The 20,282-nt window shown below is 41.9% G+C and overlaps 1 protein-coding gene across 4 annotated transcripts in view; it reads right to left on the bottom strand.

Annotated features, from left to right (window-relative positions):
• Positions 1–20,282, bottom strand: part of ILRUN (inflammation and lipid regulator with UBA-like and NBR1-like domains) — a 100,478-nt gene that overhangs the window by 11,976 nt on the left and 68,220 nt on the right. For 2 of the 4 annotated variants that reach the window (XM_068994115.1, XM_068994116.1), the window contains exon 4: positions 3,261–3,364. In XM_068994115.1, coding sequence (XP_068850216.1) covers positions 3,261–3,364 — 104 coding nt within the window. Of the gene's footprint in view, positions 1–3,035; positions 3,365–20,282 lie in introns of all 4 variants that reach the window. The other 2 variants (XM_068994113.1, XM_068994114.1) reach the window with 1 other exon arrangement.

Below are 20,282 nucleotides of genomic sequence, written 5' to 3' on the forward strand. Positions count from 1 at the left end.
TAGGGGGCTATCTCAGTCTTTCCACTCATTCATAAATAAAAGGGGGCTATTTATTATTAACACCACATGGTTGGTGCACCCTGAGAGTTTAAAAAGGTTTTATTTTTATCAACTAAAAACAGAAATCACTACTGTAAAGACTCAACAAATAGAGGAACTCTTCCACCCCCCACCAAAAAAAAAATGCCACAGGCAATGCCCAGTTTACATTAGAGCCTCTTTCTTCAACTTTTATGTCTTTCACACCTTGATAATACTGGTCATCAACTCAGTTCATGCTTTTGATCACAGGAAAAAACAAAACAAAGGAAGATCTAAGCAAAGCCAAGCTCATCTACTATCACCTTCAGTGATGTGGCACCTGGATTGGAATCCCAGCTCTGTCCCTCACTAGCTGTGTGATACTGGGGCAAGCCAGCCCCTCAGAGCTTTTGTTTTCTTATCAAAATATGAGATGATACAGGTAAAGTACTTGGCAGCATACCTGGCACAAAGGAATGGTTAAAAAATAACTCTAGTCTCTCCTTGATCTCATCACTTGGTCAAATACAGCCCTTCAGAACCTTAAGCAGTCTTGCCTTATAAATAAACAAATCTATATTCTTAAGCCAAACACAAATGCTTAGAATTATGAATGATTCCTGCTTAAAGATATCCATTTAACTATTGTCCCAATTTTTTTCAGAGCCATTGTAATTATTCTATCCAAATTTTTTATCTAAAGGAACACATCGCAACTAGCTGAACATCACCCCCACTCCCCACTCCTGACCACACCCCGCTTACTCAGTATTCTGCCTTCAGCACTGCAACTGCTCTGCTATCATCACCCTTCCTGTCTTTCCAAATCTGTGCTTTTACAGCAGCTCCATCTCTGCTTTATCTCTGCCTTAACTAACCCCCAGCCATGCACACAAATCATACATTTTGACTGTGCGGTGCCCTACCGACCAAATTCACACTTCACCTGGACCGAATGGCATGAGTGTTTCATCTCCCCCACTGTACTGAGAACTGCTAGCTGGTAGTGACAACTTCTATCCTTCAAGTCTCCGTATTCAATAATGTACACTGACTTGTACATTAGTGCAGATGTGTTGATAAATCCTTCCTGGTGACTGTCTATCCTCCACCACATTTCTAAGGCGTCCTCAGAGGCAGAGCTGACTCCATTTTAGCCAGATATGCTACCGGAGGACTTGCTAGTACTCACACAAGTGCTTTCTGAATAAGATTCTGATTCACTTAAGAAGAAAAGGAGGCTGTGATTTCTCTTTGGGGTCCAAATGCAACATTCTCAATGCATTATAGGCAACAGTCTTGGATATAATCTGCAATGAGAAACTTTTATCCGTGGTTCTTGCAAATGCTATTTCTAAATGATCCTACAGAGTTTGTAAAATAAGCCCCCACCTCCACCCAGGCCAGGGCAACGACAGACTTAAAGGACAACAGTCCCTAAAGCCATAAAGGGGCAAAAAATAATTAACAGGTTCGCAATCCAGGAAAAAAGTGCAGTCTCTGGCCAGGAACAGCAGCCCTTTCAGGCGGCAGTGACAGCCGAGCCACGGAGCTCGACTGGGTGGAGGGGCCTCCACTACAGAAAGCACTGGAGTAACAGCTTCTGCTTCCTGCAACTCTCGTCTTCACATCACACTCAACTGCTTCAAAGTGCTCCTTCTAACAGGGCATGCTTACCCTAGGGCCTGTGCCACCTGGAATAGCCATACCCTGAAGGGTTAAATTTAAGGAAGAGCTATCTGGAACAATAGGAACTTAAGAAGAAAAATTTTGTTAGTGTTAAGACGTGAAGACTTTCCTCAAATGTAAGCCATTGCCTCGCCTATTTACTTCTTATATCCTATACGACTAACATGATTCCACACAATCCTTTATAATGACCATCAAACTAATAAATCAGTCTTGTTACGCTTCTGCTGAATGAAGTCCCTCGTTCGCCCATGTGGACAAAGAGTTCACGTCACCAAGTTTCTCTTCTTCATTTGCCTCTGGATCTAGACCACATATGAAGCACTGATCCGAAAAACGCCATTCTTAAAACAGAGCAAGCTGTCCCTCAAATAACGGTCAGTTTTGTTTTTAAAATATTGAGGGTGAATGCCAGCATGAAGCAAGCAAAGACTTAACAGTTATACGATTCTATAAGTGGGAGGCTAAGCCTAATGCATCACATTATTAATCAAAGAAGGAACAGCAGTGCTCACAGGCCCTGCCACAAGAATCACCTACAACAGTTAGCTCTCAGCAGCAGGGCTTTATTCAACCAACCAAAAACAACCAGCAACCGTCATCACCCTTAGCAGAATATGGAAGGTGCTGTGTAATCAGCAAGCATAGAGAAGCAGATCAAGAGATCAAACACCTAGAAGACAGTCTTAGAACAATCAGAATATTTAAAATTATGATCAGCTCAACAAACAATTCTCTCACTTATTCTGCACACATGAAAAGTCAAAATATCACTTGGGCCACTCTGGGTTGTGGGTGAGGAGGCAGATGGGCCACAAGGGACTGGATAGATAATCGAGACTTGGAAACTAGGTAAATAAAGTGGAAGCCCAACAGCATGCAGAATAAACAATTGAGTCTGTCTTTTTCTTCAGGAAAAATACTCTGCCCAAAACCAAAAACAAGCACAGTAGGAACAAACTCCAGAGGCGTGCTACTGCTCTGTGTCTAGTGCACACCTACACTCGAAGAATGCCTGGTGATATTTTGACTTTCTCTTTTTTTTTTTAAATACTAAAGGTAAAGAACTCTGTTCTTTCAACACCCAAACCAGAGCAGAGAGACAGCAGTATTTATAAGATGTGGATGGAGGAGTTAACACCCACAGGACCTGGAGATGGGGGGGGAGGGGGGAGGGGAGAAGGGGTAGGTTTTTGTGCTACTGCATTGGCAGGAGAGCTAAGCAGCCTTAAAGAACATTCTAGGCTTCTAGGTTTGCCAGAAGGGGTATCACAAATCCCAACGCCCACCGCCTATCCCTTCTCCTCTTCTCCGAGGGCACCTACCTTACTGTAAGTCACTACTGATAAGTTGTTTGCGTGACTGCTGGGGGATAGATTTACAGAGTTCTGTGAGAGTCTATTCTCATCTTGCTCGGTTTGGTCAGGAGCAGGAGCCCATGTGTTTTTGCTGATCGAGTCGAACTCGGAACCCCCAGGGTCTTTTAAGTTGTTTTCATCTGATTGTCGGTTCTTTTGGGGAGAGGCAAACGGGTTGAAGTTTCCTTCTACCTTGCGATGTGGCTGTGTGTTGAACTCCGTTTCAAAAGATGACAGCTGCTGCGTGACTCCTAAAAGTCCACCCACTTCCACACTGAGAATGACCCAGATGACATCTGAAACAAAAAGGCAACTCATGTCAATGCCCGGCATACCCTCAAGACTCAAAGCAGCCATCACAGAGAATCCCAAATACTACCCACACCACACAGAGAAATGTCCCTCTACATGCTACTTTGGAAGCTAACTGACAGAGCAATCTACTGCACTGGCACTGCATGCAGTTCTACATTTTTAGTAAAGTCAAGTTCAAACTCTGGTACAAGATCAGTAGAGGTCTGCGGCTGAGACCCATGAAACTATTTGTAAAAAGGTCCCTAGTTGATTTTGATGCATAACCATATTTGGAAATCATTACTCCAAAGAACAATGATCGATATATACAAACCCAAAGGCAATATTTTCAGAATTACAAGCTCATGGGTTTTGCTTTATTTTGTAGATTTAACTCAGAAAACTCAGGGCAGGCATAACTCTTGAGTTTATTTTTTTAAAAAAAAGTGCCTATAATGACTAGAACTGCAACTTATTAACCACCTCCCTCTCTTTGGGCAATTTAGAGTGAGCACGTATTGTCCAAACTAGAACAACTGAGAGTAAATGAGGTAACTATTAATACGTACACCAGGAGGAAACCAGCACTAACCCTAACATAGGAGAACAGATACCACCCTGGCTATTTTCACCATCTATGAGTTGGTTCATAAAGAAGGCAGAATGCTGAAAAATTGATGCTTCCAAACTGTGGTTCTGGAGAAGACTCTGGAGAGTCCCTTGGACAGCAAGGAGATCAAATCAGTCAATGATAAAGGAAATCAACCTTGAATATTCACTGAAAGGACTGATGCTAAGCTGAAGCTCCATACTTTGGCCACCTGATGTGAATAGCCAACTCACTGGAAAAGATGACCCTGATGCTGGGAAAGATTGAAGGCAGAAGGAGAAGGGGATGACAGAGGATGAGACTGTAGGACAGCATCGCTGATTCAATGGGCATGAATTTGGGCAAACTCCAGGAGATGGTGATGGACAGGGAAGCCTGGGGTGCTGCAGTCCATGGGGGTGCACAGAGTCAGACACGACTGAGCGACTCAACAACATGTTCAAAAGATATCAAACTCAGTATGCCTCAGCCTTTCTAAAATAATTCAAGTTAACACCAACTTCGTCTTTCTGTCAGATATGGAAACTGTACCATCTACACTGAAGCTGTAAGAGGTTTGTTTTGAAAGATGCATTATAGGACTTCTGGTCATAATTCAGTTCTTTATTTTCCTTTCCTTGTCAGCAAGTACTTGTACTCAAGTAACCCTTATGGCACTTAATAATGGCCCCAAAGCGCAAGAGTACTGATGCTGGCCAATTCAGATATGCCAAAGAGAAGTCATAACGTGCTTCAGCTGAAAAGGTGAAAACTTTTCAACTGAATAAGGAAAGAGAATCAAAACCGTATACTGCAGTTGCTAAGACTTACAGTAACAAACCTTCTAACCACGAAACTGTGAAGGAAAAAGGAAACTCAGGCTAGTTTTGCTGTTACACTTTAAACTGCAAAAGTGAGATCCACAGCAAATGATAAGTGCTTTGTTAAGATGGACAAGGTGTTGAATTTGGACAATAAGCTATTTTGAGAGAGAGACTACATTCACATAATCTATTACAGTATATTGTCTTAACTGTTCAAATATATTATTGTTGACAATCTCTTAATGTGAATCATTTGTAAATTAGGCTTTATCATAGTTAGGTATGTATAGGGAAAAACAGTATATACAGGGTTCAGTGCTGTCTGTGGTTTCAGCATCCATACTAGGGGTCTCAGAACATATCCCCCACAGATAAGTGGAGGACTAGTGTATAAATATATAAGCCTAGAACAAAAAGATGGAGAAGCTCTATACACTTAGCATAACAAGACCAGGAGCTGACTGTAGCTCAGATCATGAACTCCTTATTGACAAATTCAGACTTAAATTGAAGAAAATAGCAAAAACCACTAGACCATTCAAGTATGACCTAAATCAAATCCCGAACCATTATGCAGTGGAAGTGAGAAATAGATTGAAGGGATGAGATCTGATAGACAGAGTGCCTGATGAACTATGGACAGAGGTTTGTGACATTGTACAGGAGACAGGGATCAAGACCATCCCCATGGAAAAGAAATACAAAAAAGCAAAATGGCTGTCTGGGGAGGCCTTACAAATAGCTGTGAAAAGAAGAGAAGCGAAAAGCAAAGGAGAAAAGGAAACATATAAGCATCTGAATGCAGAGTTCCAAAGAATAACAAGGAGAGATAAGAAAGCTTTCCTCAGTGATCAATGCAAAGAAATAGAGGAAAACACCAGAATGGGAAAGACTAGAGATCTCTTCAAGAAAATTAGAGATACCAAGGGAACATTTCATGCAAAGATGGGCTCGATAAAGGACAGAAATGGTCTGGACCTAACAGAAGCAGGTGGCAAGAATACACAGAGGAACTGTACAAAAAAGATCTTCATGACCAAGATAATCATGATGGTGTGATCACTCACCTAGAGCCAGACATCCTGGAATGTGAAGTCAAGTGGGCCTTAGGAAGCATCACTATGAACAAAGCTAGTGGAGGTGATGGAATTACAGTTGAGCTATTTCAAATCCTGAAAGATGACGCTGTGAAAGTGCTGCACTCAATGTCAGCAAATTTGGAAAACTCAGCAGTGGCCACAGGACTGGAAAAGGTCAGTTTTCATTCCAATCCCAAAGAAAGGCATTGCCAAAGAATGCTCAAACTACTGCACAATTGCACTCATCTCACACGCTAGTAAAGTCATGCTCAAAATTCTCCAAGCCAGACTTCAGCAATATGTGAACCGTGAACTTCCAGATGTTCAAGCTGGTTTTAGAAAAGGCAGAGGAACCAGAGATCAAATTCCCAACATCCGCTGGATCATGGAAAAAGCAAGAGAGTTCCAGAAAAACATCTATTTCTGTTTTATTGACTATGCCAAAGCCTTTGACTGTGTGGATCACAATAAACTGTGGAAAATTCTGAAAGAGATGGGAATACCAGACCACCTGAGCTGCCTCTTGAGAAACCTGTATGCAGGTCAGGAAGCAACAGTTAGAACTGGACATGGAACAACAGACTGGTTTCAAATAAGAAAAGGAGTACGTCAAGGCTGTATGTTGTCATCCTGCTTATTTAACTTCTATGCAGAGTACATCATGAGAAACGCTGGGCTGGAAGAACCACAAGCTGGAATCAAGACTGCCGGGAGAAATATCAATAACCTCAGATATGCAGATGACACCACCCTTATGGCAGAAAGTGAAGAGGAACTCAAAAGCCTCTTGATGAAAGTGAAAGAAGAGAGTGAAAAAGTTGGCTTAAAGCTCAACATTCACAAAACGAAGATCATGGTATTTGGTCCCATCACTTCATGGGAAATAGATGGGGAATCAGTGTCAGACTTTATTTTTCGGGGCTCCAAAATTACTGTAGATGGTGACTGCAGCCATGAAATTAAAAGATGCTTACTCCTTGGAAGGAAAGTTATGACCAACCTAGATAGCATATTCAAAAGCAGAGACATTACTTTGCCAACAAAGGTCCATCTAGTCAAGGCTATGGTTTTTCCTGTGGTCATGTATGGATGTGAGAGTTGGACTGTGAAGAAAGCTGAGCGCTGAAGAATTGATGCTTTTGAACTGTGGTGTTGGAGAAGACTCTTGAGAGTCCCCTGGACTGCAAGGAGATCCAAGCAGTCCATTCTAAAGGAGATCAGTCCTGGGTGTTCATTGGAAGGACTGATGCTAAAGCTGAAACTCCAATACTTTGGCCACCTCATGCGAAGAGTTGACTCATTGGAAAAGACTCTGATGCTGGGAGGGATTGGGGACAGGAGGAGAAGGGGACGACCGAGGATGAGATGGCTGGATGTCATCACCAACTCGATGGACGTGAGTTTGATTGAATTCCAGTAGTTGGTGATGGACAGGGGGCCTGGCGTGCTGCAATTCAGGGGGTTGCAGAGTCAGACACGACTGAGCGACTGAGCTGAACTGAGAACAAATACACTAAAAACAGGAAATTGAAGAAAACTCTCTTGGGTTATGTTTGTTCTCAGTTTTCAATTCAATATCTGAGAAAGGCGATCTTAATTGTCAGCTAGCCATAAATACTCGATTTAAGGTTAGTGATTTGGAAGCTGTATTCAAACTTGGTTGTATCCAAATAAACTGAGCCAGAGCAGTGGTAAGTGGAGATGCAGTGACATCTACTGTTCACTTCTATAATGAGCAACTCTTTTTACCTGTCATGAAGAGGAAGCTAAAGCTGCTAGTAACACTAGTATGGATCAAGGAATGGATATCCGTTTCAGACACACTGTTAAAGCAAATGTAAATCTTTACATAAACTAGTATCAAAAAAGTTGAACTTGCTGATTTAACACTGTAAACAAAGACAGGCAGACTACCACTTCATTTAGAAATGTGGAACAGGAGCCAGGAATGGTGGTGGGTCAGAGGACTATCATTCAAGACTTTCATACAAGGTTCAATTTCATAAATTGATACGATGTGGCTTTTAAAGAACAATTTAATGGCAGGCAGCCTGAGGGAGACTCACTCTGTGCTCTCTTATTTTACACTTTCTAACCAAAGGCAACATTCCTTCACCCTATTATTAATTTTTTCCAAGGAAAATATCTTGTCTTATAGTACATTAATTCCTACTTTTGTCTTCCAGTCATCTGTTTACCAAAATCCTCTTGCAAATACATGGTATGGATAGCATACTTGGCTATAGGTCATACGTTTCATTCTCTTAGCTCAGGAAACTCTTGTGAGAAGGAACAGTCTTCTGAAGGCAGTACAAGACTAATGCTTTGAGAACTAAAGCTTTAATACAACTCACTGAGCCTTAATCATACTTAAGCCATCATACTCTCTTCACCTTGGCTATTTTTCTGTACTGTTCGCAGATTCTACATAATAGCTGTAAAAGGAATGTCACTTAAGGAGTCCCTGATTCATAAACACCAAATAATAAACAGCCCAGTTCTGATTCTCCGAAGTCACTACCATGATGGAGCACTCTGAAGACTACATTATGGAGTCTTCTTCATGTAACTTCTACTTCTTCACTATGAAGACTATGTCTTCTACATGGTACCATCTGAGCCCTCCTCATTCTACCTATAGACCTCACATTTCACCCCACACATAGCGTGCGTGTGTGTGTTTTAATTAAACAAATTAAAAGGACGATAAAGAATGGCCCAATAAGCTTATTTCAAAGAGGCTGACAATTTCCAATTCTTGCCAGAGCACCTTAACTACTGAGATTAAACCTGGCAGCCAGGTATTTCACTGTCTCTCATTCAAATACTAAGCAGGCCCAACCTTGCCTAGCTTCTGAGATCAGAAGAGAACCCGTGCATTCAGGATGGCATGGCCGTATACTAAGTATTTCACTGTCTCTGATGATAAAACCACAGCTGTAAGGAACTTTAGGAGTTATCTAATGGAACTGTTTCACTTCCTAGATGAAGGATTTGCGGTCTGGAGGTAGACGTGATGGCCCAAGGTCAGACTTCAAGTTAGAAGCTGACCACGATGATGATCAAGAACTTCTAGCTCTTAGTATAGCTTTTTAAACCCACACTTCTTTCTTCCCCAGAGGAATTTGGGAACCAAATGTCTAGGGAATGGAAGCTTTAGTTAGGTCAGTCCTCTTTCCCAGGTCCATAATATCTTTACTGATAGGCATATGATCTTTGGCACCAGTAACAAGAATGGGTCAACACAGGATGTCCTAGAAAAGTAGCCAAGAAAATAAAACCAAGTATCATGGCTACACTGTCAAGACTTACTGAGCAAATGGAGAAACCGAGTTTAGATGTCTTGCCTTAAGGCAAATTTTAAAAAAGCACCTGAGCCAGAACTTTGGGGTGAGAAGGTGATACAAATCTTATTTCCTTCAACTCGTCTCTTTTACATATAATAAAACTTTAATAGTAAACGTAAGCTTTTAATAAGTCTATACTTCCTTTTGTAGAAATGTGTAATAAATTACTGAAGAGAGAACATAACTTTTTAACTCTTTAGACTATCAGAAGTGTGGAGTAAAATGGAAACATTAAACTTGTAGATAAAATCCATCATTTTAATCAATCATGCTGACATACAAACACATCCCAGATTAAAGAATATGAAAAACACTTAGATCACATCATAATAAAAGTAAACAAGCACCTACGATTTGTCCACTAAAATAGAAATAGTTAAAAATGAGTACAATATTAGAACGGGTAAACTTGTTTCTTGTGGGAATACAGGTTACAATATATTAATAGTACAGGAACGGGTATACTGGGTTGAATATAAGTAAGTGGATCGTGGGTGCAAGCTTTTTCATTATGGAAGAAGGATGTTACAGTTAAGCAAGCAAAGAAGGCTTTCTAAAACCCTGTGGTACTAGATTGAAGTCAGACACATCAGTACAAACTCACTGTTATCCTAATATATATACACATAAAGAAACAGAAGCAATTAGATATGTCTGTATACAGGGGTAGGTGTACATATACTCCAGCTCTGATCACTAGTGTGACCTGGAAGTAATGACCCCTCAGCAGCAATGACCACACCTGGTGCTCAATGGTTTCTAAACACTATTCTCTAATCAAAAAAAACAAGGGCTTCTTGAAGAAATGGCTGATTCTAGGGTTGGGGCATGGAAAATTTAAGAAAAGCCTGGAACATCTTGTTGCACCAGAAAGTAAGGAAGTGCTCAAAACACAAAAAGATGGAGCAGGTTACAGGGCCACAGGAGCCATCTGAACGAGCTCCCTCTGGAGCTGGAACAACTTGGGCAACAAGATAATGGAGCACTGCACTGTAACTCCAACTATAAAACAAATACACACGAGTTCACAGTTCTATAAATAAACGAGGGAGGAGACAAACTGTCTTACAAAGAATTCCAAGTAATATGCATACATTATATTTTATATATACAATATATAAAGATGCTCTCCCTTCCAAGAGGTACAGCTTAATTCTATACACCCTCCCCAACCCCCTCTATCTTAGTGATAGAGTAGGGAAAGAGAAAAGGACTAACTTTATGGTGGAGAAACCGGCAAACAAACTACTTAACCAAGTGACCAAAGTTAGTTTCATCAGCAATATTATGCAAATATCAAGCACCCCCCACCTCGCTGTAGGGCACTTCAGGGCACTTCACTTTCGTATCTTTCCTAAACCTGTAACATCAGTCCAGTCACGTGGGAAACATCAGATAAGCTCAGACTGGAGGACATTCTAAAGGACAGTTTATATAAAGCATACTTGCCAGTATTCCTCGAAACTATCAGGGAATATGAACAACATGGAAAGACAGAAATTGTCACAGACAAGAGGGGACTGGGACACATGACCAGTAAGCCTAACATGGGACTCTAGTTTCTGGAACAGAAGGATTTCTGACACAGAAAGGTAGGAGAAAACGATGAAACACAAAGTCTGGAGCTGAGGTCATAGTAAGGGACCAACACTGATGCCTTCATACTAGCAAGAGTGTCATGGTTATGCAAGATGCTAACAATGGGGCAAACTGGGTACATGGGCACTCTGCTCATCTCTGAAACTTCACTATAAAGCTAAAAATTGTTACAAGTTTACTAAAATAAATTAGTATAGCATTTTAAAAGTGTATTTTCAGACATTAAAAGGTAAAGTTGTAACAAAGCCAACACTAACAGTTCTCTCTGTAGCGAAGTGACTACAAAGGAGAGTACTTTGATCTACAGGGGCCAGAACAAAGCTGTAGGAGGGCAGGCAGGAGGAGCCATCACTCGCTCAGTTCTTCAGAGGCCTCAAGAAGACCACCTCATCCACTAGACACGAGTCACTCCTACCTACAGGGAAATCTCACCCTTATGGGTCAGCCCCTTCTCAGCAGTGCAGTGAGGGCATTACAGTCTTCAAATGGGAACAGCAAGGACACACAAATGAACCAGTTTGATGTGGATACTGGGCTGAAACTGCCTAATTCCAGAGCCTGCCTGTGTCCTACACAAGATGCAAATGGAAGCCATGGAAAGCAAGTGATAAACGGCTGCATTAATAGGTTCTACTTGGTCTGGGTTCCCAAGGGGAAAGGGCTGGAGGCTTCAGAAAGTACCACTTTCAAAGATCCATTATATAAGGACACCTCAAAGTAATTCCAACTGTGGCTAGGACTGAAATCTCATAGTCTTCTGAGCTCTAGAACAACTGCCTTGGCCTCGTCCCCAAGAGCTGTGAGACAGCACCAGGAGACACAGGCTGGTTTTAGCCACTCTTAGATTTGGATTTGGAGGCTGCAAATTCAGATCCTTCCTAAAGCTCAACTCATCTTCAAAGCACTGTAGGAACCCCATATTTCTCCCTGAGGATTAAGAAACAACTTGGGTCTATAGAGGTAAACAGGCTCTAGTCAGCTGCTGGGCTACAAGCCATGGGGGCTCATATTTCATTTCCAGAGTAGGAAGGCTGGGTGTGCGCTGCCTGGCTTCAGTGAGAAAGGTTTGGAAGGAGAGTCAGCACACTGGTAGTCTGGCGGCCTGAAAAATGCCTCAAGTAGATAGTGCAAAGGTTGGCATCACAGCAAGTCTCGACATCTCTGTCTGTCTCTGCCCAGCCTCAACCTCCAGTCTGTATTTCCATACTCTTTATTCCACACACGCTTTGCTCCCGTGACACCTGCCCAGGCACTTAGATGCTTTCACTATTAACACCACACCTACGTTAGCATCTACAGGGGAGGAAGGGAGAGCCGGGCTCCAGTTCAGCCGCTTCTCAGGCAACTCCGATTGCTGGGGCCTAGGTGCCACCTACAGCGGAGTGACTGCTACAGGGCTGCCTCTACTCAACTCCGCCTCCCTCCCCATCCTCACTCCCCTCCATCTTGCCACACTGTGTAGTAAAATCGTATCCCTTAGTTTCATATTTTCTCAGGAGTTTCTTTTTAAAATTTACTTTTAATGGGAAGATAACTGCTTTACAATACTGCGTTGGTCTCTGCCATACATCAAGAACCAGCCACAGGTATACATGTGTCCTCGCCCTCCTGAACGTCCCTCCCACCTCCCACCCATCCCACCTCGCCAGGTAGTCACAGCCCCAGTCTGAGTTCCCTGAATCACCGCGCATGTCCACTGGCTATCTATTTTCCATATGGTAGTGTGTCTGCTTCCATGCTGCTCTCCTCCCACCTCCCTTTGTCCCTCAGTCTGATCTCTGCGTCTGCGCCTCCACTGTTGCCCTGCAAACAGGTTTGCTAACAGTCCCCAAGCAGCAGGAGGAATGAACTGTGAGTGGCAGACTTTTCCTTTTCTTTTCTCTTCTAATCCTGCGTTGTCAAGGCACCTGGTTCCACCTGAACTTAACTTGATCTCAAATCTTGAGCTAATGGAAATATCTTCCTTAAGGGAGGAGAAAGGGACGACAGAGGATGAGACAGTTGGATGGCATCACCGACTCAACGGTGTTTGAGTAAGCTCCGGGAGTTGCTGATGGGCAGGGAGGCCTGGCGTGCTGCAGTCCATGGGGTCGCAAACAGTCAGACACGACTGAGTGACTGAACTGAAGCTATGTTAATGAACTATGTATTTGCTTGAAAATCTGCCTTTCTTCAAGATTCATGTCAATTGTTTTATGACTGGGGATGACTCACCTGGTGCCAATGCTACCTCAAAATCCAAGTTGTGGGTGAGGGGTCTGGTGCAACTCAGTTCTGAGGTGTCTCCTTCCTCTAATTAGCAGCTTGCTAACAGGTAAATAACTCCTTGCTAAAAACTAGCAAGGGGGCACTCTTTCTGTCCCCGTCTGATAGCTATGTCAGAAGCTTTCACTCTCTCTTTGATACTTTAATAAAACTTTGCTACACACAAAGCTCTGAGTGATCAAGCCTCGTCACTGACTGCAGGTCAAATTCCTCTCCTCCGGAGGCCAAGAATCCCGGCATCCTTCACAGCTCGTAGCAGTAACCTTTCAGTACCATCTTTCCAGATTCCACATATATGCATTAATATACAACATTTGTTTTTCTCTTTCTGACTTACTTCACTCTTTGTAATAGGCTCTAGCTTCATCCACTTCATTAGCACTGACTCAAATGCGTTCCTTTTTATGGTTGAGTAATATTCCATTGTATATACATACCACAGCTTCTTTATCCATTCATCTGTTGATGGACATCTAAGTTGCTTCCATGTCCTTACTACTTTAAATAGTGCTGCAATGAACACTGGGGTACATGTGTCTATCTCGATTATGGCTTTCTCAGGGTATATGCCCAGAAGTGGGATTGTTGGATTGCATGGTAGTTTTATTCCTAGTTTTTTAAGGAATCTCCATACTGTTCTCCATAGTGGCTGTATCAATTTACATTCCCATCAACAGTGCAAGAGGGTTCCCTTTTCTCCACATCCTCTCCAGCATTTATTATTTGTAGATTTTTTGATGATGGCCATTCTGACTGGTGTGAGGTAAGGAATTTCCTTTTAAAATGAAAATGCCTCCATAAGGAACATATTAAGCTACATTAACCTCATCATCAGATTAGCCAATAGGCCTAAGAGCACAAGGGGGACAAGAAAGAGAAGGCCAGGACACAGCACTGGAAGCCTGCATGAGACGAGACAGTGAGGGGTGTTCCATGCCTGGAACAGGGAGAGAGGCTCAGAAAGAAAAGCAGACATGGCAACAACAAAGAGACGACTCGTTTTCAGTTTTCTCAAATCACGCCCTAAGTAATAATCACGAGCTTCTGCCACAACATGGCAGGTGAGAGGAGAGAGCAGGTTTAGTCGTCATTTAACCTCTTATTTATTTACTTTCGGTCTTAGGAAATAAGGATTCCTACTTCCCAAACCCGGTAAAATCAGTGCCACGAAATGAAGAGTAAAAACATAAACAGGTCTGAGACAAAAGATGAACACGGGCTCAGAATGGGGGGGAAATTGCCATTAATTGGGCTGAGAGGACCAACACAGAGAAGGTAGACACAAAGGTAACAGGAGACACTATTTCTCGCAAGGTCATTCAGCCGCTGTAAAATGTTATACTGACTCTCTTTCAGTGGCTATTGCTTTCTTATCAATGCCGCCCCCAGATTAGCTTTGTTACAGCCATCTATTATCACTGAGGCTATCCAACTGCCAAACTGCCCTTTCCCACAATGTCACCCAAACCCTAATAATCCTCCCCTCTAGCCCTACCTCAGAAACAGCAGCCAATCAAAAATTGATCCCACTTCCCCAGAGCCTTTTCTGACTCCTTCAGCAGGAACTCAAGCTTACAGAAGCTGCTGACCCTGGCCGGTCTCATACATGGCACCCCACAGTTCCCCTGGAGTGCCTTCTCTCATCACACATCAATCAATATGCTTTTGCCAGACTACAGGCTCATTTCAGGTCATCTCTGAACCCAGATGCCCTCCTCTCCTCCCACTCCCAGCCTCAACTCCTAGAAGCACAGAGATTCCACCCCTTCCTCCCAGTCTTCTCTTCTTGTACAACTAGCCTCCCCTGAAGTAGGCCTACCACCCGCTGATAACAAAAGCAAAGAGGAGTGAACTCATAAGGTCAGAAAAAAAGAAAGAGAAGGAGGAAGCCAAAGAATAAAGGAAAACCAGGAGTATATAATACTCAAGAAGCCTAGTGACAAAAGTATATCAAGGAGAAGAGAATTATTAATTGGACCCAGTACAGCTAACAAATCAAGTAAACTGAGAACTGAGAACAAAGCACTGGATATAGCATCATGTAGGTCACTGGTGATTTTGAAAAGAGCAGCAGTTTTAGTGGAGTAGGAGGGACAGAAGCCTGAATGGAAAGAATTCATAAGACTAGGCAAACAGGAGGGAATATCCATTTCTGATACTATCAGGAATGTGAAAGAGAGAAGAGAAATGGGGAAGAAGCTAGAGAAAAATTAATAGCACATTATTAATATATGCAACAGCAAGAAATTTTTAAATCAATCCAATCTATATGTACTTTTTCAAGGCATGTAAAACAATAATGTGTGCCAACATTATGTCTCCAAAGGATTTTTATTTTATATTGGAAGAAGTTTCAAATAACTCAGATGTCCATCAGTGGAGACTAAGCTAGAAAAATGAAGACATATCTAGCAAAGAGAATACACCACAGCCAGAAAAAGGAATGAAGATTTCTACACTAATCTCTAGAATTTAATTAAGTGGAAAAAAAGGAAGATACAGATCAGTATCTATAGTTATAACACTCCTTTGTAAGATAAGGGACACATTTACATACATCTGCTGGTGTCTGCAAAACACAACTCTAAATGGACACTCCATAAATGAATAAATAGAAATGAGCACCTAGAGGAGGAGCAGCGGACTGGCTGAAACGGACAGCACGGGAGGGAGACGTCCGGAAACGTCCCAGGATGGTGACTGGCACAGGGTAGGAGTGCTCAATAAATATAAAAAAATATTTTTAATTATTTATGAAGTACTTAGCACTGTAAGTGACATTAAAAAAATGTTTACTGTGTTACTTTGTTGGAAGATAGAGTCAATGATAAGAATAATGTCTGATGATTGGTGACATCTAACTGTAGTAGAGGACTCTAACAGTAACAGTAAAACAGATTTCTTGTATAAAATCTAAAAGTTTATGATACCTATAAAAAGGATATATAATCTTTAATGCTCATCATTCATTAGTTTCACCAAAGTAAATAGAGCAATAAACCGTTACTCTTAAAGAACTGCAATTAAAGGTAAAGAATTAAGCATTTAATCTAGCCTTATTTGTAAAACTGAATTTCAGGAAAATAAATCATTGTTGATAAAGAAAAGTTTCCTCCCCCCAGAACTACCCCAGCTAATAAATGTGGGGGGGAACTGCCATTCTCTAATCCCTATTTGAAATGATTCAGGCAATAATCAATTAACAAAAACATCAGGCAAAAGGTTGGTTGATGGGGAGAACTTTTGCAGGAATCAGGTGTTATCACTTGAACCCTTTCACTGATCTTGGCATCACTAAGAGTCAAACAATTTTGAAAAAGAAGAATGGCATAGCACACTTCTTCTTGATTTCAAATCTTATTACAACAAAACAATAGTAATTCAAATAGTGAGGTATTTACAAACAGACATATGGATCATGGAAGAGAATGAAGAGCTCAAAAATAAACCCTCACATTTAAGGTCAAATGATTTTTGACAAGAATACTAAGCATTCAATGGCAAAGGGAAATATTTTCAACAAATGGTGGTGGGAAAACTGGATATCCACATGCACAATGATTAATATGGACCTTTACCTTACACCATATATAAAAATTAAATGGATCAAAGATCTAGACATAAACCTCTTAGAAGAAAAGAGTCAAGACACTGGATCTGGAAATAATTTCTTGGATTTGACTCCAAAAGCACCGAAGAAGAAAGATAAATTGGACTACATCAAAATTAAAATGGTTATCCTTCAGGTCATTTATCTGTTCTTTGGGAATACCAGACCACCTGGCCTGCCTCTTGAGAAATCTGTATGCAGGTCAGGAAGCAACAGTTAGAACCGGACATGGAACAACAAACTGGTTTCAAATAGGAAAAGGAGTACGTCAAGGCTGTATGTTGTCATCCTGCTTATTTAACTTCTATGCAGAGTACATCATGAGAAACGCTGGACTGGAGAAACACAAGCTGGAATCAAGATTGCTGGGACAAATATCAATAACCTCAGATATGCAGATGACACCACCCTTATGGCAGAAAGTGAAGAGGAACTCAAAAGCCTCTTGATGAAAGTGAAAGAGGAGAGTGAAAAAGTTGGCCTAAAGCTCAACATTCAGAAAACGAAGATCATGGCATCTGGTCCCATCACTTCATGGGAAACAGATGGGGAAACAGTGGAAACGGTGTCAGACTTTATTTTTGGGGGCTCCAGAATCACTGCAGATGGTGACTGCAGCCATGAAATTAAAAGATGCTTACTCCCTGGAAGAAAAGTTATGAGCAACCTAGATCATATTCAAAAGCAGAGACATTACTTTGCCGACTAAGGTCCATCTAGTCAAGGCTATGGTTTTTCCTGTGGTCATGTATGGATGTGAGAGTTGGACTGTGAAGAAGGCTGAGCGCCGAAGAATTGATGCTTTTGAACTGTGGTGTTGGAGAAGACTCTTGAGAGTCCCTTGGACTGCAAGGAGATCCAACCAGTCCATCCTGAAGGAGATCAGCCCTGGGATTTCTTTGGAAGGAATGATGCTAAAGCTGAAACTCCAGTACTTTGGCCACCTCATGAGAAGAGTTGACTCATTGGAAAAAACTCTGATGCTGGGAGGGATTGGGGGCAGGAGGAGAAGGGGGAGACTGAGGATGAGATGGCTGGATGGCATCACGGACTCGATGGACGTGAGCCTGAGTGAACTTCGGGAGATGGTGATGGACAGGGAGGCCTGGTGTGCTGCGATTCATGGGGTCACAAAGAGTCGGACACGACTGAGCGACTGAACCGAACTGAACTGAACTGCCTCAGTTATTCTGCTATGGACCCTTCTAGCATATTATTCATCTCTGTCTGTTCTTTAGTTCTTCTAGGTCTTTGGTAAGCATTTCTTACATCTTATCAATCTTTGCCTCCATTCTTTATCCAAGATCCAGAATCATTTTCACTATCATTCTGAATTCTTTTTCTAGAAGGTTGCCTATCTCCACTTCACTCAGTTGTTTTTCTGGGGTTTTATCTTGTCCTTTCATCTGAGACATAACTTTCTGCTTTAACATGCTGAATGACTTTCTGTAATGTGGTTTTTGTTTTAGTCACTGTGGGACTGTGGTTCTTCTTGCTTCTTCTGTCTGCCCTCTGATGGAGGAGGCTAAGAGGCTTGTGTAAGCTTCCTCATGGGAGGGACTGCTACTGCTGCTAAGTCGCTTCAGTCATGTCCGACTCTGTGCGACCGCATAGACGGCAGCCCACCAGGCTCCCCCATCCCTGGGATTCTCTAGGCAAGAACACTGGAGTGGGTTGCCATTTCCTTCCCCAATGCATGAAAGTGAAAAGTGAAAGTGAAGTCGCTCAGTTGTGTCCGACTCTTAGTGACCCCATGGACTGCAGCCCACCAGGCTCCTCCGTCCATGTGATTTTTCAGGCAAAAGTGCTGGACTGGGGTGCCATTGCCTTCTGGTGGTGAGAAAAACTGGGCCTTCCTCTAGTGGGCAGGGCCTTGCTCAGTAAAGCTTTAATCCAACCATCTGCTGATGAGTGGGGTTGTGCTCCCTCCCTGGTATTTTTTGGCCTGAGGTGACCCAACCCTCTGGTTGATGGCGACCTCCAAGGGGTACCTTCCAGGCTGGTGCCCCATTCCTGTGGTGGCCCCTGCCAATCCACGCCTCCCCCACAGGAAACCATCCAACACTAGCAGGTAGTTTTGGTTCAGTCTCCTGTGGGGTCACTCCTTTCTTCTGAGTCTTGGTGCACAAAAGGTTTTGTTTGTGCCCTGCAAGACTGGAGTCTGTTTTCCTGGAAATCACTGCTACAGAACCGAATAAGAAAAAAGAATGAAAAGAAATGAAGACAGCCAAGAGACCTCTGGGTCTACATTAAACACACCAACATTCACACTGTAGGGGTCCCAGAAAGAGATTAGAAAGAAAAAGGACCTGAGAAAATATTTGAAGAGATAATAGCTGAAAACTTCCCTAACATGGGAAAAGAAATAGTCAACCAAGTACAGAAAGCACAGGGAATCTCAGGCAGGATAAGCCAAAGACAGAACACACTGAGACACACCATAATCAAAGTAACAAAAATTAAAGACAGAGCTGTGCTTAGTCGCTCAGTCGTGTCCAACTCTTTGCTACCCCATGGACTGTAGCCTGTGAGGTTCCTCTGTCCATGGGGATTCTCCAGGCAAGAATATTGGAGTGGGTTGCCATGCCCTCCCTCCAGGGAATCTTCCCAACCCAGGGATCAAATCCAGGTCTCCCACATTGCAGGCAGATTCTTTACATTTGAGCCAGCAGGGAAACCCTAAAAAATATTAAAAGCAACAAGGGAAAACGACAAATAACATTCAAGGGAACTCCCTTCAGGCTATCAGCCCATTTCTCAATAGAAACTCTACAAGCCAGAAGGGAATGACATGATATATTAAAAGTGATGAAAGGAAAAAACCTACAACCAAGAATACTCTATGGAGCAAGAGTCTCCTTCAGATTTGACTTGGAGAAATCAAAAGCTTTCTAGACAAGCAAAAGTTAAGAGAATTTAGCACCACCAAAACAGCTTTACAACAAATGCTAAAGGAACTTCTCTAGGCAGGAAATGAGGAAAAGACCTACCTACAGAAAATAAACCCAAAACAATTAAGAAAATGATAACAGGATCATACATATTGATAATTACCTTAAATATAAGTGGATTCAATGCACCAACCAAAAGACACAGACAGGCTGAGCAGGTATATGCACTTCCACTTACCACATCACTCTGCTTGACCCCCCAAATTGTATGTAATTATTTTATATTGTTAGGTTAATCATGTTATCACTGTGACTTGCAATTGTAATTATCTTTTATTTTTTTGTCTGGCTATTGACTGTGAAAACGGATAAATACCTTTCACTATTGCGATTATGTAACTATTACTCACAATACCATTGTATCATGATTGGTCAGCAGAAAAATAATAGAATTCTATATTATCAAAACTACACTTAATAGAAAACTCTGGAATTACTTTTTAAAATCCAGACGCATATCAGAATTATTTTGGAATTTCTTGAAAAATACAAATGTCCAGGTATTGCTTTATATTTATTAAATCTATTATATTTAAGTTATTAATGACATCATTCGAGATGCCCCTATTCTTATTTTTTCTGCACTTGATAAAATATTCTCAGAGAAATGTTAACATGTCTCACTATGATTATATATATATATATTTTTTTTCCCT

The sequence above is a fragment of the Capricornis sumatraensis genome, chromosome 22, assembly GCF_032405125.1.
Source record: "Capricornis sumatraensis isolate serow.1 chromosome 22, serow.2, whole genome shotgun sequence".
Taxonomy (NCBI): Eukaryota; Metazoa; Chordata; class Mammalia; order Artiodactyla; family Bovidae; genus Capricornis; species Capricornis sumatraensis.